Source organism: Leopardus geoffroyi, chromosome C1 (assembly GCF_018350155.1).
Source record: "Leopardus geoffroyi isolate Oge1 chromosome C1, O.geoffroyi_Oge1_pat1.0, whole genome shotgun sequence".
Taxonomy (NCBI): Eukaryota; Metazoa; Chordata; class Mammalia; order Carnivora; family Felidae; genus Leopardus; species Leopardus geoffroyi.
Genome location: NC_059328.1, coordinates 218,737,988 through 218,762,994, shown reverse-complemented (window position 1 = coordinate 218,762,994; position 25,007 = coordinate 218,737,988). Strand labels below are relative to the sequence as shown.

At 59.4% G+C, this 25,007-nt stretch overlaps 1 protein-coding gene and 1 long non-coding RNA gene across 5 annotated transcripts in view; one reads left to right on the top strand and one right to left on the bottom strand.

Moving 5' to 3' along the window:
* The first annotated feature begins 448 nt into the window (after positions 1-448).
* On the top strand, positions 449-16,439 carry LOC123599690. The gene is made up of 3 exons (XR_006713264.1): positions 449-553; positions 9,258-9,263; positions 16,427-16,439. It is a non-coding gene; the product is annotated as an uncharacterized LOC123599690 (long non-coding RNA).
* MLPH (melanophilin) overlaps positions 2,352-25,007 on the bottom strand; it is a 43,792-nt gene continuing 21,136 nt past the window's right edge. Inside the window, exons 5-16 of one of the 4 annotated variants that reach the window (XM_045481854.1) lie at positions 24,532-24,570; positions 22,855-22,958; positions 21,576-21,692; positions 20,239-20,440; positions 18,048-18,190; positions 13,382-13,567; positions 12,953-13,108; positions 11,423-11,515; positions 10,814-10,891; positions 9,214-9,271; positions 7,012-7,112; positions 2,352-2,687 (exon numbers count right to left, since the gene is read on the bottom strand). In XM_045481854.1, the coding sequence (XP_045337810.1) occupies positions 2,661-2,687; positions 7,012-7,112; positions 9,214-9,271; positions 10,814-10,891; positions 11,423-11,515; positions 12,953-13,108; positions 13,382-13,567; positions 18,048-18,190; positions 20,239-20,440; positions 21,576-21,692; positions 22,855-22,958; positions 24,532-24,570 (1,304 nt within the window). In that variant the 3' untranslated portion in view covers positions 2,352-2,660. The remainder of the gene's footprint in view (positions 2,688-7,011; positions 7,113-9,213; positions 9,272-10,813; positions 10,892-11,422; positions 11,516-12,952; positions 13,109-13,381; positions 13,568-18,047; positions 18,191-20,238; positions 20,441-21,575; positions 21,693-22,854; positions 22,959-24,531; positions 24,571-25,007) is intronic. The other 3 variants (XM_045481857.1, XM_045481855.1, XM_045481858.1) reach the window with 3 other exon arrangements.

Sequence of the window (25,007 nt, the reverse complement as noted above, 5' to 3'; positions counted from 1 at the left end):
CTTGGACAGGGGTCCCCCAAACCCCCCAACCGACAGGCCTGGCGGATCCCAGGCTGGGGCTTGTTTGGAAGGCATGGGGATCCCTGTAGCGAGGTTCGCGGCCACGCTTCTGACTCCCGGGCTGCCCCCACGCACGGCACGTGGAGTAGCTGGGGCTCCCTGGGGACGCGAGTTCGTTCACAAGTCACAACGAAGGCCTCGGTAGAGTAACAGAGCACCGGCCACGGAAGCGAGAGCAGAGACAGCACGGATACGACAGGACACCGCTGTAGACCAAGCACACAGATTTGTCACGAGACGAGGGACAAGACCCAGGCGTCGTGGAAAAGAACCGAGCGGCAGTCTTTGGCATAAAGGTATATTCCCGACAGCCAGGCTCTCCCGACAGAATGTGGGGGTGAAGGAGAAGACAGCCCCAAGCCCTGGAGTGAGCTGCTGGAAGGCTGGGGTGGACATTACTGGGCACAGCAAGGGGCTGGGGGCGGTGAGGCCAAGTTCGGCCGGAAGGGGGACTCTGAGAAGCTGGAGGAGGGGGTGGCTGGTCTCCGGATAGGTACGCAGAGCCGTGGGGCTCGATGGGGGCTGGAGAGGAGCTTTGGAGGGGTGGAGGGACCGGTGCTGGGGGCTGGGAGGACGCCCGACAGGTCAGCACAGGTCACCGGGCCTCTGTGGTGCCACTGAGTGAATGAGTGAATGAGTAAATGAGTACGTGCTCTCGCTCTGATGGCGCTCGAGTCGGCGGTGGAGGAACAAATGTGGCTAATAAAGTCCTCCGGTAGGAACTAGTAGTACCTGGGACCCTTTGTCCCTATTACATGGACACTCGGGGACACAAGGCTGGCAGACCGTCTCTTCTCTAACTCCTAGGAACTCACGTTGACTTTGATTTACTTTGTGGATAAGGAGAGGTGTACCCCCTTCCCCCCCAATTGATCTCCTTTCATTTGTAGGAAGCTTTTAATCGTTTTTAGCACTGAATTAGGAGCTACGTATTTGCACCAGCTTCCATCCAGAGAAGGGGCCTCACGTCTGTCTTTTCTACAGACCCCAGCGTAACCTGAAGCCCAGTCGTTCAAATTGATTTCTGAAACCTGCGGGCGGGCCTGGGGACGGCGTGAGCTCTGCGGCCGCCACCTTTGGGCTCAGTGGAAACACAGAGCTAGCAGTCCAGGGTCCGCAGGGCGGTGGGTGGGGGTGGGACTCTGACCCCCGTCAGGTCAGAAGACAGGCTCGCTCGCTCCCCTTGGTTCTCCACCTGCCTTTCGTTCCCTTCTGTCCCCGAGCAGTTTAAGAGAGAAAAGTTCAAGCTGGCCCTAAGTCACTTTAGAAAGTATCACGTGGTAGCCTCTAGCTCCCAGGGCGGGCTGCCTCACACACAGGGCTCAGTGTCCCCTTCTGCAAAATGGGCTTAAAAACGGGGCGCCTGGGTGGCCCGGTCGGTTAAGTGTCCAACTCTGGATGTCAGCTCAGGTCACGATCGCACAGTTGGTGGGATCGAGCTCCACGTGGGGCCTTGCGATAACAGCGCGGAGCCTGCTTGGGACTCTCTCTCACTCTCTCTGCCCCTTCCCAACTCATGTTCTCTCTCTTTCTCACAAAATAAAGAAACCTAAAGAAATGGGCTTAAATTTAACCCAAGGAGTAAAGAGTCTCTGGGAAGCATGCAATGATGCTCAGTTGGGGGGGGGTGCCATTACCATTACTATGTTCCAAGGCAGCCCCGAGGGTCCCAGTGGGCTCCCCTTAAAGCTGGATAAGCCACACAGATGCCCAGAAGTAACCCCGAATCCCAGGCTGTCCTGGTGGAGGAGCACTCGGAGCTCACCTACAAGACTGACTGTCGTCAGTGGCAGTGGTGGGCAGCCGGCATCGCTAAGCGGTCCTGCTCCCCTGTCCCACTGGATGCCACCGCAGGAGTGGCAGTGCCGGCTGGAACCCGCCGTGCTGCCTGTCTAGAGCCCCAGCGTCCACCTCTCCAGCAGGTCCCCTGTACCTGCACTTGGACATCGATCAGATGCTCACCAGCTACCACGTGCTTGCTCTGCCCTTGACCCCAGTGGAATTTCTCCTGGTCTGTGAGCCACAGATGAAGTTGCAGAATAGGTGTGAGGGGCGGGGGGCGGGGATCAATCCCTCTCTGTCAGCTGACAGAGACCATGAGTTCAGTCACTTGCCTTGACGCCCAATTTCCTTGTCTGACCGTGCACGCGCGCACACACACGCACACACACACACACCTGCTCGTGCTCCGGTACGGTGTGGGGCACACACATAGCAGGTGCTATGCGGAGCCAGCCCTTTACTGTCCCAGCCAGCAGGGAAAGGGCTGCAAGATGACACTGAGAACGTTCTACTTTGTGTCCTTCAAAAAGTTGAACACGGTCCTAAAGGAAAGAGTGTCAGCTTAGATGTTTCTCACGGATCAGAGCAGGCCGGCAGGGGTGGTGTCGGAGGGCGTCAGGGAACGTGGGCGAATAGCTGAAGGTCTGACGACGGCAGTCCCCTCGCAGGTGGGGTTCCATTATGGACGCTGTTCCGTCGCATCTCTCCGCTGGACTGAGTGCAGCACAAAGTGCACGGCAGGCGGAGGAACGTGATGGCTGAGGTGGAGGGAAAGCCGGGGCTCCGGGGTCGCTCCGTCCTCTTCTGACAACCCCCCTTCAGGGCCGCTGGGTCATCACGGGTTTCTGCGAAGCACAAATACGTGTAGGCGTGGCTGTGCACAGCTGGGTATGCACACAGACATGTGCGCACAGGCATGTACACACGTACACACACATGAGCGTGCACGCAGGCACACAAGCGTGGGCACACGTGCACAGACATATGAGCACGTATACACGCACAGATGCAAGAGCATGCGCAGACATGCAGAGGAGTGTACTCATGCACACGAGGGTACACACACACAATACACATGAGCGTGCACACAGACACAGACATATGAGCATGCACACAGACACACAAGTGTGCACACACAGGCATATGAGCACACACGTGCAGAGACACACAAGCGTGCACACACGAGCATGCACACACGTAGACACATGAACATGCACACACATGCGCGGCACATGTGCACAGACACACTAGTGTGCACACACAGGCACATGAGCACACACAGACACACGAGCGTGCAGACATATGAGCACACACAGACACACAAGCACGCACATATGCACACACAGGAGCATGCACACAAGACACATGAGCGTCTACACACGCACAAACATGCTGGCGTGCACACAAGACACACAAGCATGCACATGCACAGACACATCAACGCGCACACAAGACACATGAGCGTGTGCACACGCACAGGCATGCCAGTGTGCATACACACAGACACATGAGTGTGCACGAGTGTGCACACAAGCACAGACACACAAGCGTGCACACACAGGCATATGAGCGCACACGTGCACAGGCACACAAGTGTGCACATGCGAGCATGCACACATGTAGGCACATGAACATGCACACACACACGCGGCACACATGCAGACACACTAGTGTGCACACACAGGCACACGAGCACACACACATGCACCGACAATGAGCACGCACAGACACACGAGCATGCACACATATGAGCACACACATGCACACAAAAGCACGCATATATGCACACACATGAGTGTGCACCTAAGACACAAGAGCATGCACACAAGCACACAAGTGTGCACACAAAGACATATGAGCGCACACGTGCACAGACACAAGCGTGCACACACGAGCATGCACACACGTAGACACATGAACACGCATACACACATGGCACATGTGCACACACACTAGTGTGCACACAGGCACACGAGCACACACACATGCACAGACATATGAGCACGCACAGGCACACGAGCACACACACATGCACAGACATATGAGCACGCACAGACACACGAGCATGCAGACATATGAGCACACACATGCACAGACACACAAGCATGCACATATGCACACACGAGCGTGCACAGAAGACACACGAGCGTGTACACATGCACAGACATGCCGGCGTGCACACAAGACACACAAACACGCACACGCAGACACATCAGTGTGCACACAAGACACATGAGCGTGTGCACACAGAGTGTACCCAAGACACATGAACATGTAGTCAATCCACTTGGGGGTTTTTACACAACTTGTCTACCTCTGTTTCCCCAGCTCTGAAGCTGGGTCAGTGGCACTGGCCTCTCATCAAAGGGGGCGAGTGGACGGAAAGTATCTGAAAACTCAAGGCTCAGAAATACAGGGAGGTATATTCTAATTTGAAAACATTTAGGTTTTCAATCCCTGTTGGCAAGTTTCTTATTAATGGTTATCAGCCCTCCGTCGGGGACGGCCATGCTCCAGCCACAGTCCTGATGCCTCCTTCTGGTGAAGGTGGGGCCCGCGGGGCACCTCCGTTCTTTGTCATTGTCCCTACACACGGCCCCGTCCCCCCATTGGTGCGGCTTAATGACGGCCATATCGCCCCCATCCCCGTCTGCCAGCACGAGGCTCACACACAGTTAGGGACAGCCTTATCCCTGTATTGGGGTATCGCTATCACGAGAGGCTTTGAAATCCTTTTTAAAAGCCGGAGTCCATGGAGAGAATAAGTCACCGGTGGGAGGTGGGGGTGCAGAGCCATCTGGGCCTTGACTGTGACAACTGGCACCCACTCATCACGTCCATCCCCAGGACGTGGGCGTGGCCTTGAGGTCCCAAGAGATCAGCTTTTCTGAGCTGTGACAGTGCCATGTTTGCGATGTGCCGCTGGGGTCGCCTTGACCTCTCTCCCACAGACCTGGGGACAGTCTGACCCCAGCATCTGTACATGCGGTTTGCTGAATGACCTTTACAGCACCGGTAAGCCGGTGGGGCTATGAGGACAGTGTTCTCACTGTCTCCTGGACACTCCCTTCCCCCGAGTGTCCTGTCTCGTGGAGGTTCCCCTCCCCCGAGGGTCCTGTCTCAGGGATGTCCCCTCCCCTCCCCTAAGTGTCCTGTTTCGTGGACAGTCCCCTCCCCCGAGTGTCCTGTCTCGTGGATGGTCCCCTTGCCCGAGTGTCCTGTCTTGTGGATGGTCGGATGGTCCCCTCCCCTGAGTGTCCTGTCTCGTGGATGGTCCCCTCCCCCGAGGGTCCTGTTTCGTGGATGGTCCCCTCCCCCGAGGGTCCTGTCTCCTGGATAGTCCCCTCCCTCAAGTGTCCTGCCTTGTGGATGGTCCCCTCGCCTGAGTGTCCTGTCTCGTGGATGGTCCCTTCCCCCAAGTGTCCTGTGTCGTGGATGGTCCCCTCCCCTGAGTGTCCTGTCTCGTGGATGGTCCCCTCCCCCAAGTGTCCTGTCTCGTGGATGGTCCCCTCCCTCAAGTGTCCTGTCTCGTGGATGGTCCCCTCCCCCGAGTGTCCTGTCTCGTGGAGGGTCCCCTCCCCTTCCCCTGGGTGTCCTGTCTCGTGGATGGTCCCCTCGCCTGAGTGTCCTGTCTCGTGGATGGTCCCCTCGCCTGAGTGTCCTGTCTCGTGGGTGGTCCCCCCCCCCAAGTGTCCTGTCTCGTGGATGGTCCCCTCCCCCGAGTGTCCTGTCTCGTGGATGGTCCCCTCGCCTGAGTGTCCTGTCTCGTGGATGGTCCCCTCGCCTGAGTGTCCTGTCTCGTGGGTGGTCCCCCCCCCCAAGTGTCCTGTCTCGTGGATGGTCCCCTCCCCCGAGTGTCCTGTCTCGTGGATGGTCCCCTCGCCTGAGTGTCCTGTCTCGTGGATGGTCCCCCCCCCCAAGTGTCCTGTCTCGTGGATGGTCCCCTCCCCCGAGTGTCCTGTCTCGTGGATGGTCCCCTCGCCTGAGTGTCCTGTCTCGTGGGTGGTCCCCCCCCCCAAGTGTCCTGTCTCGTGGATGGTCCCCTCCCCCGAGTGTCCTGTCTCGTGGATGGTCCCCCCCCCCAAGTGTCCTGTCTCGTGGATGGTCCCCTCCCCCGAGTGTCCTGTCTCGTGGATGGTCCCCTCGCCCGAGTGTCCTGTCTTGTGGAGGGTCCCCTTCCCTGAGTGTCCTGTCTCAAGGATGGTCCCCTCCCCCGAGTGTCCTGTCTCGTGGAGGGTCCCCTCCCCTTCCCCCGAGTGTCCTGTCTCATGGAGGGTCCCCTCCCCTGAGTGTCCTGTCTCGTGGATGGTCCCCTCCCCCTCCCCCAAGTGTCCTGTCTCGTGGATGGTCCCCTCCCCCGAGTGTCCTGTCTCGTGGATGGTCCCCTCGCCTGAGTGTCCTGTCTCGTGGATGGTCCCCTCGCCTGAGTGTCCTGTCTCGTGGATGGTCCCCCCCCCCCCGAGTGTCCTGTCTCGTGGATGGTCCCCTCCCCCGAGTGTCCTGTCTCGTGGATGGTCCCCTCCCCCAAGTGTCCTGTCTCGTGGATGGTCCCCTCCCCCGAGTGTCCTGTCTCGTGGATGGTCCCCCCCCCCGAGTGTCCTGTCTCGTGGATGGTCCCCTCCCCCGAGTGTCCTGTCTCGTGGATGGTCCCCTCGCCCGAGTGTCCTGTCTTGTGGAGGGTCCCCTTCCCTGAGTGTCCTGTCTCAAGGATGGTCCCCTCCCCCGAGTGTCCTGTCTCGTGGAGGGTCCCCTCCCCTTCCCCCGAGTGTCCTGTCTCATGGAGGGTCCCCTCGCCTGAGTGTCCTGTCTCGTGGAGGGTCCCCTCCCCAGAGGGTCCTGTCTCGTGGATGGTCCCCTTCCCCGACTATCCTCACTGTCTTGTGGATGGTCCCCTCCTCTGAGTGTCCTCAATGTCTCATGGACAGTCCCCTCCCCTGAGTGTCCTTTCTCCATGGATGGTCCCCTTCCCTGAGCTGAGACCCATCCCTGGGTAGGCAAAGACCCTTATCATCGGTGTATTCTGGTACCTTTAAGAAACCGTGTTCAACTTTCCTTTAAATTTTTGCTGGTTTTACTGCACTTGTCAGTTTATCCCTATTTTCTTTGCTCCGCAGTCTTAACGTCAATCTGTAAATCTGACAGGCCTCAGGAAGCAAGGTCAAAGCTTACTGCAAAGCTGTGGTTGGCCACTCCCTTCCTGCTGTTGGGGTTTCTCTGCGTCAGGGATCCGCGGTACGCTGACTGCCGGTCAAAGGAGTCGCCAGCCTTATCTTTAGGGGAAACAGAGGCACGTCAGCAGGTGTGCAAGTGAACAGCAGGTGTGCAACAATTCAGTCCAATTCTTTCTCCCTTGCCTTGGAGCGAGCACTAAAACCCCACCTCACCAGGGCTCCAGAGACTGCCACTGCCTCTCCTTTAGTTCCGTGATGTGACACGGGCTGCGGGGGTCTCAGGACCCCGCCCCTCAGAGCGAGGCATTTGGGGTCACACCCTAGTGAACTGTTTGCGTGCGTGGCCACAAGCAAGCAGAGCCTGGGGGTGGGCAGGCAGCCCCCCTTCCTCTCTGGCAGGTGTGGCGTGGGCCCCGCCTGGCACACTGCACCTGTTCCTTGGGGGTGTGGGGGACACATCCCCTCTTCCCAGCCCCGAGTTCCGGGACATCGAGGCGGCAGCTTGAGATCAGCCCCGGGGGAGGTGTTCACACCAGGGAAATCGGCAGATGCTGCAAAGGGTTCTGGGTGGTGGCTTGTTCGTTGGCAGGAGGCTGGTGAACTCGTCCGTGGTTCCGTGCTGGGCAGAGGGCGTGTGGCCTGGCTTTGCCACACGTCCCTGCTCTGGGACCAAACTCCACCGAGGGAGTTGCTAAGCCAGCAATCCCAACTCCGGGGCGGTGAGGACACACGTGGCCCTTCCCATCTGTCACTGCAGGCGTGGGGACCTGTGGCCCGCGTGGGGGTGGCCCTCTGGCAGACGGCGAGAAGCCCCCCGCCGGGGCTGGCCGCGGTGGCAGGCGAGCAGCCTCGCCTGTGCCGTTTGGACCCTAAAATGCCTGTCGGCTTTAGGGGGCCCGGCGGCGAGGTGCCCTGGGCTGGGACTGGTGAGAGGCCTCTGACCAACAAGGGGCTCATTGCTCGTCCCCCTGCTGGAAACGTGGGCCTCCACTTGGGTTGTAGCCTTGAGACCTGCTGGGAGCACCCCCAGCGTCAGCGCACCCGGGAACCTCCTGCTGGCCCCGTGGCAGGTGGTGTCTCTGGCAAAGTCCATCACGTGGCCGGTGGCCCTGAGTTGGGGATTCGCCTCAAAGGACCTCGGGACCCACCGTGTCTCTGGACTGACCTGCCTGTGTCTGGGGAGCTCTGGGGTGGAAGGAGGGGGCCGGCACGGAGGTGAGCTGGGTGCAAACACAGACGCTCAAAGTCGTGCCCGAGGAGGTGGAGGAGAACGTCCTGGGAGGAGGCACTGCGCTTGGCCTGGAAGGGCTTCGGAAGGCGGAGGCGGGTGGGAAAGGAAGAGAGCGCCCCAGGCAGAAAGCCCGGCCCAGGCAAAGGCACGGAGGCATGTGTTTGCATGGGGAGCTCTGAACCCCACGTGTGGCTATGAGGTGTGTGTTGTCCAGTGTGGAGGAAAGCGCTCCCAGGGCTCCCGTGTGGGACAGGCAGTGAGGGTCTGGAAGCCCGTGCTAAGTAATCCCACCCATTCTGTGGGCAGGTGGGAGCCAACGATTGTTCCGGAGCAGAGCAGGAACGGAAAAAGAGCCTGGGCTGGGACCATGGCTATGACAGGGCTGTAATGATGGAGTGGTGAGGACAGAGCTCAGATGCAGGGATAACAGGGGATGCTACGGTGGCGAAGGGACTCAAATGGCAGTGGAGGGACTGGACCCTGACAGGGGGAGGGGGCCGCTTTCTTCTGGTGACCCATGCTCAGGCTGCAAGGGGAGCAACGGACGAGTATACGATTCCCCGAGAGCCCGGCCACGTGCTGTGGATGGGGCAGCCAGGCTTTCCATCCTGTTCCATCTGGAACAAAGTTGATGTCCTAGTCACCATGGAGACATCAAGGGCGGCTAAGGTATGTTCTGTGCTTTGCATAAGGAGGTGGGGGGGTTGAGCACAGCATCAGAGCAATTCACAGGGCAACACCCCCCCACCTCTGCACGCTCAACCAGCAAATTCCAGTTATCCAGAACACCAACCCACTAGAGTGCTCCCCGACGGTGGCTGGAGTGGCCCCGGGAGTGCCCCAGGCACAGGGACATGGGATGCCGTGTCCCCCGGATTACACAGAAATGCAGAACTCCCACTGGCCACTTTCACGGCCCTGAGCTCCCCTCCCAGGCCCACGGGGACCGGGGAAGCCACTAACCCTTACCTTGACTTTTTGGGGGATTACTGAACTTCCTTTTCAGAAGGTAGGGTGCAGTCATCACCTGGAAGAAAGAAGAAGTCTCTGGGCTTCGCGAAATTGCTGTAGTTCTCAGCCGCACTGGGAGCCAAATTTGGACTTTTTATCACTCTTCCAGATTCTAGAGAATCGGGTCAGCCGTCTCCTGTTCTCAGGCAGCATCTGAACTTTCGTCATATTAAAATAAAAGCACCAAACGCCAGAGTATAAAAGAGAGGTTTATGCTTGTCAACTGTGGGCGGACAGTAGGGAGGGCACACGTCTCAGCCACGCAGACCTGGGTTCACATCCAGGCACCACCCCCACCCCCGTGGTGTGGACGACTTGCGTGTCCTCTCTGGACTCATCTGGAAACCGGGCCAGCGGCCCCTTCTCGGGGACTCTGGAAGATGAACTGTCCCTCACGGCCGGGGGCCCCCACACCTTCCCTTCCGTCCCACCTTCCTGTTGACTCCCTCTCTGCCGGGGGATCGTCCACTCCCCGTTTTGCCCCCTTCGGGCACAAGCGGTTGGCCTGGCTCCCCCGGAAATCTTCCTAGAATCTGGCACCCTGGGATTCTGCCTGGCTCCTTCCGTGGGCTGCCCCTGGAGACCCACTGCAGAGGCCTTCGGGGCCGGGCTTCCCTGGGCAGATCGGGAAGGATCCAAGAAGAGGGAGGGAGTCAGGGCCGGGAGGCCTGGGCTGAGACCCCCTCTGTCACCTACGGTCTGTGTGATCTCAGTCATAGATGTCAACCTCCCTGAGCTTCTGTTTGCTCATTGCTATGACAGGGTGAACACCAGTGTCTACTCACCAGCTTTGTAAACGTCACTTGGAAGGAGGGGAAAAACGCTGTTCCCAACTGTGAAAAGCTACCCGGTGTCACCGTTACGATAAACAGAAGCGACTGGGTGTTTCCTACGGCTCCTAGCGGGTGGCAGGCAGGGCTGGGAGCAGGTACCATACTTTCTGGGGCACTGAGGGTGGCACCCGCACCCCTACACCCAGGAGATCTGGCTCCCTCCCAGGCCGGCCCCTCCCCTGCATGCTGCAGCTGTTAATAGTGCCATCGTCGCCCACGGTCCTGGTCCCTGGGCCACTGTGCACGCGCGCGCGCGCGCGCACACACACACACACACACACACACACACGGGCTTCTGCTGCTCCTGCCACTGAGTCGGCACCTGCCTCCCCTAGACACGGGCCCGTCCCCAGGCCGCTGGAACCCGCCGGCCTGCACGGGGCCTGGGAGAAGAGCCCAGAATGGATGTCGTCCATGACGGATGGGCCCTGCACAGGAGACTGTGCTGCATTACTCCGAGCTGAGGACCCCTTGCGTGGGGTCTGCCACCGCGGGAGGTTTGCTTTGTGTTTCCCTCTCTGTCCCACCTTCCCGCACCCCAGCTGGGTGTTCCTGGGTTTCCCCAACAAACACGTCAACGCTCACCCTGTCTCAGCACGCGCCTCTGAGGAAGCCACCCTGAGGGACCGGCCGAGAAAGCAAGCTCTGTGTGGCTCAGCCCCACCACTCCCTGGAACCTTCTGGAAAAAGCTGTGCCGACCTCTTACTCTTGGAACGACACATACCTTGACCTCATCCGAAGCCTCTGCGTTTGGATCCTTAGGGGTCTGGCCCAATCTCCCAACGAGTCGGGGAAGAAATATCTGTGGAGGACGAGGAAGAGGCCTGTACCTGATTACTGCTTATCTGACCCCTGTCACAGGAGGGCTGGAGGCCGGAGGGACCGAAGGACAGGATGCCTGTTCTCTGTGAACACTCGGCCCGTCAGCAAACCACCCCCCCCCACCCCCACACACCCCCTGCACCCTGACAAAGTAAAACACAGAGTAGCTGGTTAGTGTTGAATTTCAGACAAACGACGAATGTTTGTTTATAAGAATGTTTCAAATATTGCACGGGATGTACTTACACTAGAAAATGATGTGTCCTTTATCTGAAGTTCAGGTGCACTGGGCGTCCTGTATCTTCCCTGCAGTGGGACCTAGGGCCCTCCCTGGACCATCCTCCACTGGCCTTCCAGGTTTCCCCACTGCTGTGACCCGCCTGGAGACCCCAGCTGGAATCTGGGGAGGAGGCCGTTGGCCCCAGACCCGCCCTGCCGTCCCCAGCCGTCTGCTCCAGTCACACCCGGCTGGGCACAGACCTGCGGGCTCTGGCCCCCCCCCCGCACTCACCGGGAGGTTGGACCTCCGCTGGGGCTTTCCCGAGGGTCTCACCGAGAGCCCGGCAGCCTGCAAGGCGGCAATCTTGGACTTGATGTTAGAAACCTGGGGGACAAAGGACACGCACATTATTCTGATGTGCCAACCCAATGTCCCAGCCCAGGTAGAGCAGCTGCTGATTCACTGATTTTGTTGTCTCCCCTCAAGAGGCGCTTCCTGGGGTCCCGTTGTCATTCATCTTGCAGGGCCATCGGGAGGGGGCTGGTGTTCCTTGTAGGTCACCCCAGGCAGGAGCAGGGGGGGCTCTGGACCTTTCCTGGCACATCAGGGAGCTTGGCTCCCACAGGGATGGAAGCAGCAGTGATCAGGGACCGTGTCACCGCAGCCCTACGGGACGGGGCTACATTTTATGGGCAAAGGCTTGGCTGGCGTCGGGCAGAGTCTGCCTTCCTGGCATCATTTCAAGTCACCCCCCGACCCCAGCTCTCACACCAGCCAGAAGAAACTTCTGGAAACAGAAACAAGGCCCCATTGCCCCTGTTCTGATCCCTCCAACAGCTCTCTGGAATCTGCTCTCCTCTCAGACCTGCCTCCCACCCCCCCGCCCCCCTCGCTCCCTCTGCCCCAGGCTCAGGGTTTCACTGCTGATTCCTGAACATGCCAAGTCCGACAGCACCTCAGGACCTTTACACGTATGCGCTGCCTTCTTCTTGTAACATCCCTTCCTGAGCAGCCCACCTGACCGCTCTGCCGGGCTACCGTCACTTCCTGCCTGCACGGCTCTCTTCGTGAACTGAGTTCCTCCATCGTTGGCCTGTCTTCTGTCCCTACCCGCTACAGGCGTAAGCTCCATGAAGACAGAGGCCCCATCTAAGAATGTTACAGCTGTGTCTTTTGTGTTCCACACAACGCCCGCCACATTCAGGAGTTTGAAAACTGTTTGCCGGGCAAGAAGGAATAAAAGACTACAGTCGTTGGGCTGACCTGGCCCCCTAATGTGCACAGCTCTGGGGACACGCCCCATCCTCCTGGGCCTGGAGAGCACTTGCTGATGAGCAGAAGTGCTGGCTCCTCTTGTAGCCTGAGGGGGAGACCCTCTCTTCCCTGCAGGCCCCCAGGGGGAGGACAGAGCTGAGCCCGGGCATCTCGCTGTCTCTGGGAGGCCCCGGCTCTGCCCTTCGACCTTTGTATGCTACGGACACAACCCTCACCCAACTCAAGCCCTGGCCCCATGCTCAGGCTCACAGGATGACCCTCGGGTGACAGTCTGGTCCTGAGCCCCAGGGCTGTCCTGAGCCTGCTTCTAGAGAAGCCCCTCCTCCTGGGAAGCCCCTCCTCCAGCATCTTCCTAAGGGCGGAAAACCCTGCCTGCCTCTCTCCAAGGCAAACGGGATGGCGGCCAGGGTAGTGCCCTGGGTGATTCCCACAGAAACCCCCGAGCTCCTCTTCTGGAGCTCGGGTGGACTGTCCACGGCTGCCAGACCTTCAGGGCCCATCACTATCCCTCCTGGGGAGCCGCCCGCCCCTGGGGCTAGTGGCTACCTCACTCTCCACCTGCTGAACCTCGGAGGCCGTCACGGCCACTCTGTCTTCCAGCTCCAGCAGCTCCTGGTCCGTGGTTCTGCCGGGCTGCATGAGTTCCTGAGGACCCCGGGGGCTTGTTTCCTGTCTGGACGTTTGGCCCGCAGCCACGAGCACCTAGGAGAGGGGAGCACGGAACATGACCACCAGCGGGAGAGACCGCAGGGCTCTCCCCAAGACGGGCCCAGGCTTACGACACTCTCTTCCCCTGAACTCAGAGCTGATCGGCCAGCGGGGGCTGGGTCCCCCGTGCAGCTCTTGCTGGGGGCAGTGCCCACCGGGGGGGGGGGGGTGGCTTCCTGCCTGGGGTGGGCCAGTGGCTTGGTTACAAACCCTCGACTCCTGGCCCCACCTCTGCCCAGGTCTTGCCAAGCGCTCGGGTGGCCTCACCTCTGGGGCTGCCCCGGGTGTGTCCTCGATGGAGGTTTTCCTGTTCAGTCCTGCCTCTTCCTCCTTGCTCCCCTCCTCCTCGGACGAGGCCCCCTGGTCACTGATGCGGCTGGTCATCTCCTCCAGCTTCCTCTTTAGGGTCTCTTCTTCTCTGTCGGCGTCTGTGGGCTGGTGGCCGGTGAGATGCTGAAATGCACAAGCGGATCTGTGTTCAGTTGGTCCCCTGTGTGCACCGTGCTCAGAGGCAGGGCTCTGGGAGAGGTCTCCGTCCACGCTCCAGAAGAGCCTGTCCGCAGTGCCCGTGCTGGGGGGCCAGTCCCGGCCCTCAGGAAGCAGGCTGTCAGGGTAAGAGGGCACTCCCAGCGATCCTGCCACCACCCACGCCAAAGACCCATGATTTGTGAACTAGACATTGAGCTTTCCATTGTGGACATTTTCACCACGGGAGGACGCTTCTTCCCTCTAGCCCCAAATGAGGTCCCCAAGCCGAGGGGGTGGCCGGGGGACACAGTCCGGTCTCACCAGGCACCCATCACAGCACAAATTCCTGAGCAGCGGGAGGCCAGCTAAGGCCGCCATCCGTGACGTGAGCTGGGAAGGGTAAGCACGAAGCCCAGTTTGACACAGAAAGTTCTGGAACACCAAGAGAAAGCTGGGAGCGGTCCCAGCAGAGAGGGTAAGGGGGTGAGCACAGCAGGGGAGGTGACAAATTCAGCAAGACCAGGAAGCTGCATCTGAAGGGCGTCTGACACGGCCCCGCCGCTCCCCATCCGCACAGGAAGGCGCCAATGAATTACGCCAGGTTGCTTGACCTGAAAGTCGTCAGCTGGCCAGAGCCGGGGTCACTGCGGGCCAGGAGGGACCACTAACAACCTGAAACAACTAAAAACACAACTTCCTCGTCCCCTGAGTCACCAGCCTCCTGAGTCACCAGAGTCTCTTAGCTCCCAGACCAGGACCCGAGAAAATCAATCCTTCGGTTTTCTTCCGAGCCCAGCCTCCGCGTCCTTCCGGCCATTATCTCCTCCGTGGCTCACCTGCTTTTAAAAGGGACATTTAAGAGGCACTTGTGGAGCGGGAAGGTGCTTTTGCTTTGTGGGGCAGGTCATTAGTTTGGTGTCCACGGCAGTGCCACGGGCCCCAAGCAGCCAAAGCTGCCTGGAAAAGAGCGGAAAGCTGAGGACACAAGGCAAGGGTCTCGGTTAGGATTCGGTCTGAGTCTGAGTGGCGGCTGGTGACGGAGCCCCCCTCTGGTGGCACTGGGTGGCCGGAGGCGCGATGGATACGGGGAGGTGGGGGCAGTGTTCACAGACAGCTCGTCTCCCCGAGAGCAGCATGCGTGGGACACATCCTGCCACCACACGCCCCAAGAAGAGTCCTGACGCCATCATGGTCTAACGTCACCTCCAGAGTGGCAGAGAGAGAAAAGCACCCAAGACGCGTTGGAAAGTTCTCATCTGGGGCTGGGGGGCAGCAGGGAGCCACGGAGAGGCCGGAAGGCCGCGGCCGGGATCTGAGGGCCCAGGGCTGCTCTGAGCAGGGCCCTGGCGGCATCCGGGCTCCCGAGGCAGGAGGTAGGAGGCATCCAGGACAGCATGGACACCGCAACTGTAACACCACTCTGGTCTTCCATCTGATGTGGACGGCCGCCGGCCCCTTCCCGGAACCCCTGTGGGACGCCCGCTTCTTAGGTACTCGTGAGGGACCCCCACGAGGCTGGTGTGGCCTCGTCCTTTCTGCCCAAAGCAGCAGCTGCTTGGCTGGCGGCCTCCGCCCCTGTGTGAGCTCCAGCTGTCGGCCTTACCACGTTTCGTGGACACATACGGACATAAAGCTCGGCACGGACGCCTGGTGCTTTCAACTCGGAAGCAACAAAACCGAAATTCGCAATTTATAAACACAACGCAGACACAGGCCGTGGATTAAAATGGAACCACCACAATTTGGCACCCGTGAGGCTTCTGCGGGTAAACCAAGTCAGAGTCTGCAGCCTGTGCCCAGCATCAGGGGCCTCGAGGCTGGGTTTGGGGAGTGGGGGCTCGCACCCCACCACGGGGAGGGGGGGTGCATGCCGGGGCTGTGGTTTCCCGGCTTTCCGGATCTCAGCCCCACGGAAGCGCCCTTAACCACCCATGCTGGCCTTCTCTTGGCGTGAGCAATTCTTTACAGAAGGTCTTTCCTGAATATCCCTCATCCAGAAAGTCTTGACCTTGAATACAGGACAGGGACAGGCACCAGAGCACAACAGGACATGCTGATGAACCCCAGGACGCATCATGCTCGAGGACTCTGGGCACCCCAGGGCGTGTCTGTGAGTCTGGGTTCAGGAACAATGCTCTGGGGGCAGGCAGGCGTGGGCGGTCCTGCAGCGGCTCTCACACGGTCCCCTGAAAGAGTCTGTCCCAGGCTTTTACCCACATGCCGGGCCCCCTGCCCTTTGCACCAGCTCTGTGAGCAGCCGGTTGCCTTTACGTGAAGATTCAGGGGAAGGGAGATGTCGCTCAAAGTGGAGTCAGTGGAAATAAGTGAAGACAGGAAATTCCAGAGATGAGCTAGAGGAACGAAATGGGGGATAATTCAAGGATTCAAGGAGGCACAAAGGACGGCCGGTCCTGGGAGGGCTAGAGACCAGCGCGTGTGTGTTCCTGCAAGTTCCCACAGTCGTTAAATTAAAAACTGACTGAAAGGAGGCAATTCTAGTCTGTATCCCACTGTCTTCTGATCCGGCTCCTCTGCCCGCTGTGGTCCTGCCACACGGGACGGTCCCTGCCCTGGCCTCACTCCCCACTCCACCACCATCCCCCCCGGCCCTCCTGGGGCCAAGCCTTGGTCTGGTCAAAGGTCACTTCCTTGAGCCAGTGTTTTCCTTGCTATTCCGTAAAAGGGGGTTCAGGCTCCAAGAAGTGTGGGCCACCCTGGGTGCAGAATGGTAGGTGGCTTTTCACTACAGACCTTCTCAGGGCCTTTCACACCCTGCCTAGCTCAGGGCAGAAGGGGGGGCGGGGGTTGCACTGCTTCCAGAGACGGAAGGTGGGCACAGGAGAGCTTCCAGCCCATGCTTGTAGGACAGTTCTGGGTGGCATCCCAGGAAGGGGAGTCAGCTGTGACTCTGGAGAGGCCGAGTTCAAAGACGCCATGTTTCTGTCCTGCTGACATTTTTTAGCCCCATCAATTTTACAACAAAAAACGTACAGTGGTTCCTCAAAACCCATGCAAGACAGGACTCCTTCTCCAAGTCTGCCGCTGTTTTCGGCAGATCGTGTCCTAGGGCTCGGCAGCGAGAGGATGGAGGTTAGAGGAAACCTTGACCTTTCCTACATCAACCGAGCCTGGGGAGCCTGGGGACAGTGGGTTCAGCAAAGCCCAGGCCCTGCCAGGCAGTTCCATCTGTCAGCGATGGTCCTGGGCAGCGCTGGTCTACCCACGGCCAGGACTCAGCCCGCCGTGGAGCCTGTGGCTGTGAGTCAGGCTCCTCCTGGGTCGTCTGGGTGCCCGGAAGGGGTGAGGGGCTGGGGAAGGCCCAAGTCCCCTGCGGAGCAGCCCCTCCCAGCTCGGGCCCCTCGCCTGCCCCTACCATCTGGCTCCTCGAATTGCAGTGACCACAACTGTCCTCCACTGTCCTCTTCCTGCCTTTTCTGAACACGCTCAACATCTGCTCAGTCTTTCCACCTGGCGGCCCGGAGCTCAGTCCGTGGGTGCCCGGAAGGGAAGCTCGCCGGAGGCATCCCCGACCCCTCAAACCTCCCTGGGGGAGGGTCCCAGGAGGAGCTCTGTGCCATGCATCATGATGCACGGAAGGCTGAACCAGCACTTGTCCTGGCTCCTGCAAATGTGCCTGAGACTGGCCTGGGCTGAGCTACAGTTCAGAGTTCTCCATCCCGAGTGGGGGCCCTTCTCCTACTCAACCTGCCTCTGGGCTCCTCAGTTACAAAACGGCCTGGCCTCACGATTTCACCCGTAGCAGTCGAGACCTTATCAGGATCATTGATGAGTCTTTATCAACCCAGCGGTCACGATGGCCTCATATAAAGCATTGTTGCCTTTCCCCCCAGTTAAGTGTACCTGCTCAAACCGAAATCAGTGGTCTATAAACGGGATCATGGTTTGAATTCCGCGAAGGAAACCGGGGTACTCACGGGAATCTTGTGACTGATTTTATAAATCAGGGCTCGCAGTGTGAGTGAGTCGCACTCATTCAACAGGCGTCAAGTGTTGTAAGTTACGTTTTCTTAAAAGCTGCATAAAGTCTGCTAAAGGTATAAATCCACGGATTATTTCCTTCTCTTATAAATGACATAATACTCAATAGGGTGCAGAGTAAACATTTTCACCACAAGGAATCAAGTATTGGGACACCTGGGTGGCTCAGCCGGTTACGTGTCTGACTTCGGCTCAGGTCATGATCTCACAGTCTGTGAGTTCGAGCCCCGCATCGGGCTCTGTGCTGACAGCCCGGAGCCCGGAGCCTGCTTCCGATTCTGTATCTCCCTCTCTCTGCCCCTCCTCCACTCATGCTCTGTTTCTGTCTCTCTCAAAAACAAATAAACGTTAAAAAAAATTAAAATGAAATATCAGAAGCTTTGATTCCTCTGCCGTGACTTGGTGTGGAGGTAAAAGGCCTCCATCCACAGCGACGGCAAGAACGGATCCGTCCCAGCTGCCTTACCTGGCTCTCAGCCGGGGCGCAGTCCCTCCACGTGAGGCTCTGGGAGGCCACACCGTCAGCCGCGGCGTCCTCGTCATCGGAGGTGCCTTCGTCAGCCGGGTACCGGGAGGAGAGCCGCTCACTACTGGTGATGACGCCCGGACCTTTGGAGTGACAGTGGGTTCGAATTATTTGTGGTGAAAAGCCAAAAGCCGGTGGACACGTTTTTCCCAATAAGAGGTCAAAGAAACCGAAGACGTGACCGCTGCTCCCTGAGGTCAGGGAGCGGAGTGCCTGAAATCGAAGTAAGAGTGGGGCTCGTTGTGCGTCCTCTCGCAAGGAGCGTCAGGCCCCTCGCGGTGACGCCCGGAGAGGAGGAAGCCGGGTCTGCAAAGCAGCAGGCGGGGGATGATTACAACACACCCCTGTCCACGTGCCTGGAGGGTGGCACACGTGGGTCCTGGGGAGTTTCCCCGAGCGGAGGAGGCATCAGAAGTCTTTCGACATCAGGCCGTTTCTCCTGCCAGACTCTTGGAGGGCAGGGATCACCTGGGTGTCCGGCCGTGCTTGTCCTGGGCTCCAGCCGTGGGGGGAAGCTCGCCGTCCCCACCGCCTCACCCACGGCCCCAGGCAGCCTGGACGGCACCACACACGGCCACGCGAGCTGCGTTCAGGGTTGACCAGCCCGGAGGCACGGCGGGAGCGGCTCTGCAGGGCCCCACGGGTGCCATGAGCTCTTCCGAGAACCCGAGTGAGCCTGGGGAGAGGGTCTCCGAGCTCCAGCGAGACTCCAGTGCAGGGAACACGCGGGCTTTAGCCTGGGACACCGTGTGCTGAGAGCACCTGGACCCCGCCCACAGTGAGATGTCGAGCCGCTGTGTTGGTGACGATTTGCTGTGTGGTAACACTTACTGGACACGACCGTCTCTTTTCCGCCTACAATCGTGCCGCACGTTGGGCACGCGCCCCTCTTGGCGACGAGGAAACGGAGTCACGATGGCTAAGCGGGTTGATCCGGTGGCAGCACATCTCACCTCAGGTGATGCACCTGCAGGCCGTGATGTGCTCCCAACGCAACGCGGCCGATCAAACTCCAGTACGTCCCGTGAGCTGCTCCCCGGTTAAGGGACGAGGTGCAAATTGTGTGTTAGCATCAGTCAAGTAGAGCAAATATTGGTCAGGAACGCCGGGGCTGGAGCTCAGCGCGGATGGTCTCCCTCGGCCTCTCCTTCCCCGCCCGCCGCCCTGCGTGCTCGGGGAGGCCAGAGATCACGGGGCAGGGGAAGGGACACCATGTCTGTGCAAGTCCCCATCCTACGACCTGTTCAATGTAGATACATTTATTCACTGATTAGAGGGAACAATGCCTCCCAAATGCCTCCCGCGTCCTAATCGGCCTGCAGACCATGAGATTATGTCCCTGTAATATAATGAGAAGGGAAAACGGAAAAAGGACCTATTTCCTGGTAGACGGTGTGTTAACCACATTTCCCCGGCAGCTGGCCCCACGCCGCGGCCACGTGGGGGCTCATTAGCAGGAAGGCTGCGCGGCCACCGTGATCTCATTTGCTGCGACATCAGTAGGGGGTCTCAACTCCTGAACCCACACGCCCACAGGGCACAGGAAAAGACGGCGATTCAGGATTTCATTACGAAGCGAACCGTCTGACAACGAAATTACACTGAGCAAATCCAGGTTCTGGGCATGTACAGACCTCCTGAGTCACGGCTGGGAGCCAACGGTGGGCCAGGGGAAGCAGTGCCCCAATGGAGCCCATGCCACCGTCCCCGAGTGTACCAACCATCCCCAAGTGGACTCTTGGTCCCCAAGTGTACCATCGGTCTCCAGGTTTGGAGCTGCCCTGTCCTTTGGTCAGGATTGTTGGTCCAGGTGACCAGTGATCCTAATCATTTCAGGGAAACGTGCATGTCCCTACCCCAAGCCAGGTCCATATCCTCCCTAAAAGGCATCAGGGTTAGAGCTGTGTGGCCAGTTGAGGCGTTAATGCTGGGTATTCTGAGCGTCGCGAGAGAAGCACCCAGCCCGGAGGAGGCCGGTGTTGATGGCGTTAGCCAGGACTGGCCGTGCTGGACAATCACAGGGAAGGAAGGAGTTGCGACAAACTGGCCAGTGTGTCTGCAGGAATCAGGACCTCAAGGCAGGTCTTTACCTTCCCCTCCCCCACCTGCACACCCCAGCCAGGGCACCTACCGGGTGTGACAGCCAACCCCAGGGCTGTTGTGCAGGACTGTCTGGGGAAGCGGGGCTCCGTGAGGGTGTCCTGTCTGGCAGCTGAGAGGCTGTCTGTCTGCTCTTCTGGATGAGGGTGGAGTCCAGGGGCACCGACATCAGCCTCTTCCAGGACCATGGCCTCCTGGGAGGTGTCCTTGGCACGGGATTCACCTGTGAGGGCCTGAGCACACAGGACCCCCCAGTTGCGGGACGTTTCACCAGGAGGGGGCTGCTCCTTGGCATGGGGGTCTTTCCAGTCCCGGTCTTGGGGGTGTCCACACATCATCCGACTGACCGCACGCTAGACAGCCATCTGCTATGCCCCCTTCCAACTCAGTTCCCTTCGATTTCAGAAATTCTGCCAAAACCATTTATTGCCCACTCTGTATCATGTGTCCATGGAAGGTTGGGGCTCCCGATGCCCTGACCCCTCATCACACAAGGGAACTGAAACCCATTTGACAGCCTCGGGGGCTCTGACCCTCCTAGAGATGGAGCCCTTGAGAATACGGATGGGGAAGTTATCTTTTTTGGGGGGTGCATTTTTCTAACTGCGTGCACCTTAATACTCCTAGAAGGCCAGGGGGGCAAGAGGGAGTGCGGGCAGGGCTCCCGGGTGGCCCCTTGGCTGCAACCCCAACACTCTCCCTTCCTCTCCCTTCCTCAGGCGGCAGAGGGTTCTCTCTGCTGTGCCGTCACCCCAAGGGAACCGAGGTGCCGAGGACTTCGGGAAGCCACATGCCCCAGCCCCTTTCCAGCTGGAGGGGGGCAGGAAGGAAGCAGTCCTCAGGCCCTGGAGGCCACGGGAAACGGAGACGGCAGCGGCTGGTCCTGTGGTTGGAGCAGGACCTGGGGCCCAGAGACCTCTGGGGTGCCGGCTCCCTGCCCTGCTGTCCTCTCCCCCAAAGCAGTCTGAAGATCAGCCGGGGCAGGTGCGTCCCTGCCCCAGCTCTGGCCTGGTACCACCAGATGGATGTCCAGGCACACGTCAGGCCTGGACTCCAGGGCAGAAGCCGTTCTCCTGGCCCTCCCAAGTCACGGGGTTTCTGCCTTACTTCTGGGACAAGCAGCCAGCCCGAATTCCCTCGGCCCCTTCGTCTGTCCAGCCTTAGTTCCCATCCTGCACTCCACTTGCCCAAGCTGCCAGCCCCGTCTCTGCAGAGACCCTGGGCCCCCTCCCCAACTCTCCCCTGGCCTGTTGTGCCCTGATACTGGCTATGGTCATCGGACTCCTTCCCAGAGTGCCCTCCCACACCAAACCCCCCGGGGCCCCGAGTGGCCGGGAAGGACGGGGGCAGAAATGAGAGCCCACTGACCTGCAGGCTGTCTGTGGCCATCGGGACCGGGGACAGATATGGGGGGTGACCGCAGGACTGAGTCGAGCCATCAGAGTCTGCCTCAAAGTCCAAGCCGTGAATGGAGAGGCGCTTTTTCTGAGCAGGTGTAGACATGGGCAAGAAGGGGGGAGTCAGGGTCAGCCTGACAGAGAGGACGGGGGCCCCCTCAGCCCTGGGGTGGGAGCCTCCATGGGCATATGTCCACCTCCCGCACTAGAAACAGACCCAAAGGAGCTGCAAGGCCGCGCCAAGGGGCCCAGAGCGCCTTCCCCCGATCCTGCGAGAACTGCTTCCTCAGCATCTCCTAGAGGAGCAGGAGAGGTATCCAGCTGCTCACAAGTGCTGAGGACACAGGCCCCGGAGCACTGTGGCCCTAGGGTGCGGGGCGGGGCGGGCAGCCAGTCTGCTTGAGGGCCGACAGGTGCCTCTCTCTCTTGGGAGGTGTGGGGGGGGGGAGGTTAAGACAAATGAGGGGCCCCTGCTGTGGGGGTGCAGAGGCGGGGAAGAGTTCCATGCTGTTCAGATGAAGGGCATATGTCTACTGAAATCCTCCCTCACAATGATCTTGATCCTTTAAAGGTATTGTATAGGGAATATTCCAGACACTGGCTAGTGCTCTTTAAGCTCAGGACGAGGCAGGAACGCAGTGTTCTCACTGTAGACTGGCCAGACGTGTCCAGTGTCGTATCTCAAAGACCCTGGCCTCCTCCCCGTGGCTCCATCATTGTCCCCCTGCCCCAGCCTGCTCCCCTTCCGTCATCCCACCCAGATGCTTCTCTATCACCAAAACTAACTGAAAAATAAGTTGCTGTTCTCAAGACAGAAACAAACACCAACAAAGGCAAGGCTCGTGGTTGGCTTTTAAACAGAAGCAAAAGTGTTCACAGAGGGGAGTCTAAAGGGGCCTTGCTTCCCTCAAAGATGCAAAGGCCGCCTTGGGAGACACCAGCGCGCCCGCTGGGACCCCTGCCTGCCCTGACACCTGACACGCGTGCCCCCGGGGCCCTGACCCGCGGGCCAAGCAGGCTTCGCGGCAGGCTCTGCCTACCCCGCAGCCTGCCCCCGGGGTTTCTGATGGTGACACCACATGGTGACAGCATGCTCTCATTTGCTGCTCAGTGTCTCATGGACCGTCGGGGCATGGCAGAGGGGGCAGGCTCTTCGTGCTCCTGCTGGAGTGGAGAGCACTGAGATTTTTAGGAAACCTGAGCCCAAGGCTCCAGGTGGGGGAGGGGCGGGGTGACTGGGGAAGACTTACTTTGCTCCCAAGGGGTTGGGCCTGGGCCACTGTGTCCAGTTCTCCATCGTCTTCTGTCTGCTCACTGTCTCCACTTCCCTCTCCAGGGCTTGGCTCAGGCCCACCTGCAGTGGAAACCGGCATGAGTCCACCCAGGGAGGGGAAGATGGGGGCAAACCATCCATCCACCCACCCACCCACCTGCTCATCCATCCACCCATCCCACCTGCCCATCTACCACCCACCCACCCGTCCATCCATCCACCCACCCACCCACCTACCCATCTGTCTACCCACCCACCCTCCTACCCATCCACCTGCCCACCTGCCCATCTACCAGCCATCCACACACCCACCTGCCCATCTACCAACCACCCACCCATCCATCCACCCACCCACCCTCCTACCATCCATCCATCCATCCACCCACCCACCCTCCTACCATCCATCCATCCATCCACCCACCCACCCTCCTACCCATCCACCTGCCCACCTGCCCATCTACCACCTATCCACATACCCATCCATCCACCCACCCACTCATTCATCCATTCTCCATTCATCCATCCATCCACCCATCCATCCACCCACCCACTGTGACACTTCCAGGCAAGGCCATCTGCTGGCCTTACAAAGACCTAGCCAAGCATCAGTTAGAACTGGTCTGAATCTCGGCAGAAAGCTATTATTCTGCATCGATTTTGTCGAGGGTCACCCCTACAAACCCATTCATCGGTTCCCTCTTGGGCAATCGGAATCACTGATGTTTGTGGTGGGTGAAGGAGGACTCTAGCTATGTCACGTTTTCTCAGATGGACTGCTTCACCCACAATCAGTTCATCTGCTTGTCTGCAGGCGTCAGACACAATTGGGACGGAGGTGAGCCTCAGCCCCGGGGCTCCCACCCCTCCTTTCTCGGCCCCCCAGGCCCCTTGCTTCACCCGAGCACCCAGGTGGCCCCCTGTCAAGACCTCTTCCCCCTCTTCTCCTGCTCACCCTGGCCTGGCCTGCCCCTCTAGGCCGCCAGAGAGGGATCCAGGAAACGGGCCCTGGGGTGGATCACCTGCCGTCTCTCAGGGGCCACAAGGGCCGGCACTGGGTGCTTAGGCCTGTGGGACCTGGCCCAGCACGTGCTGCCCTGCATGCCCCCACCCCGTGTCCCGGCCCTCAGCCCCTGGGCCTTTGGGTGCGGGGAGGTCTCAAGTGCAAGCAAGCAGTGAATTGCACATATCTGCGAGCGCCCTGCAAGCCCTTCTCTGCCCCCCTCAGAACTCAGAACCGCGCAGCCGGCAGACTGGGTAATTATTTTCGATTCTCTGGGCAGTGGCAGTCTTGAGGGAATGCACCCCAAACTGCCAGACAGAAGACGGAGGGACGAACGCTATCTGCACTATGGGAATGTAGAAGTGCTTCCTGGAGGCCCGTGTGTGTGTGTGTGTGTGTGTGTGTGTGTGTGTGCGTGTGTGTGTGTGTGACATCCCCCTCCCCCCCCAGACTGAATATGAACAGGATCTCTGTGCCCCTGTTTGTTACCAACTCCTTCCATCCCTCTCTCCACCTGGGACAAGGGTTTGAGCCACTTTAACCCATCTCCGGAAATCGAGTCATTCTTAATAAAACCCAAGGAAGAGATTTCTCGTCCGCTCTTGATAGCGGGGTGGAAACAAAAACAAAGCCATGTGAGCATGAAGGACTTACTGTGGAGGTCAGGTGAGTCACGTGCCCTGTCAGGCAAACCTACAGCCAAAGAAAAGGCTCTGGGAAACACAGACACCCTCCGGAGACCGTGTGCTGAAGGATGGAGTTTCCTGTCATTTCCTTCCTGGCCCTGGGACCGTCTCCCGCAGCATCTGCCCATCCTGATGTGGGGGACTCGGGAAAACACCCCCATTGCTCTGCGGAGCAGAGCACCCCCCCAGTGGCTGAAACACCCCATTGCTCTGTGGATTCCCTGGGAGAAGACCCCCCAGTGGCCCCCACCAGCTTACCAGTCATTAACTTCAATCGTTTCTATTTTTTTCAGTTTGACCGCTTACAAAAAGCCACAAAGACACAACCTTCCTTCCCTGCACCCTCTCTGACTCAGTGTGCTGGGCTCCCAGGCGCCCAGCAGGGAGAATGCACCCTGGGCATCCCTCCCGGGGTACCTGAGATGCCCCTCACTGGGGATGGCA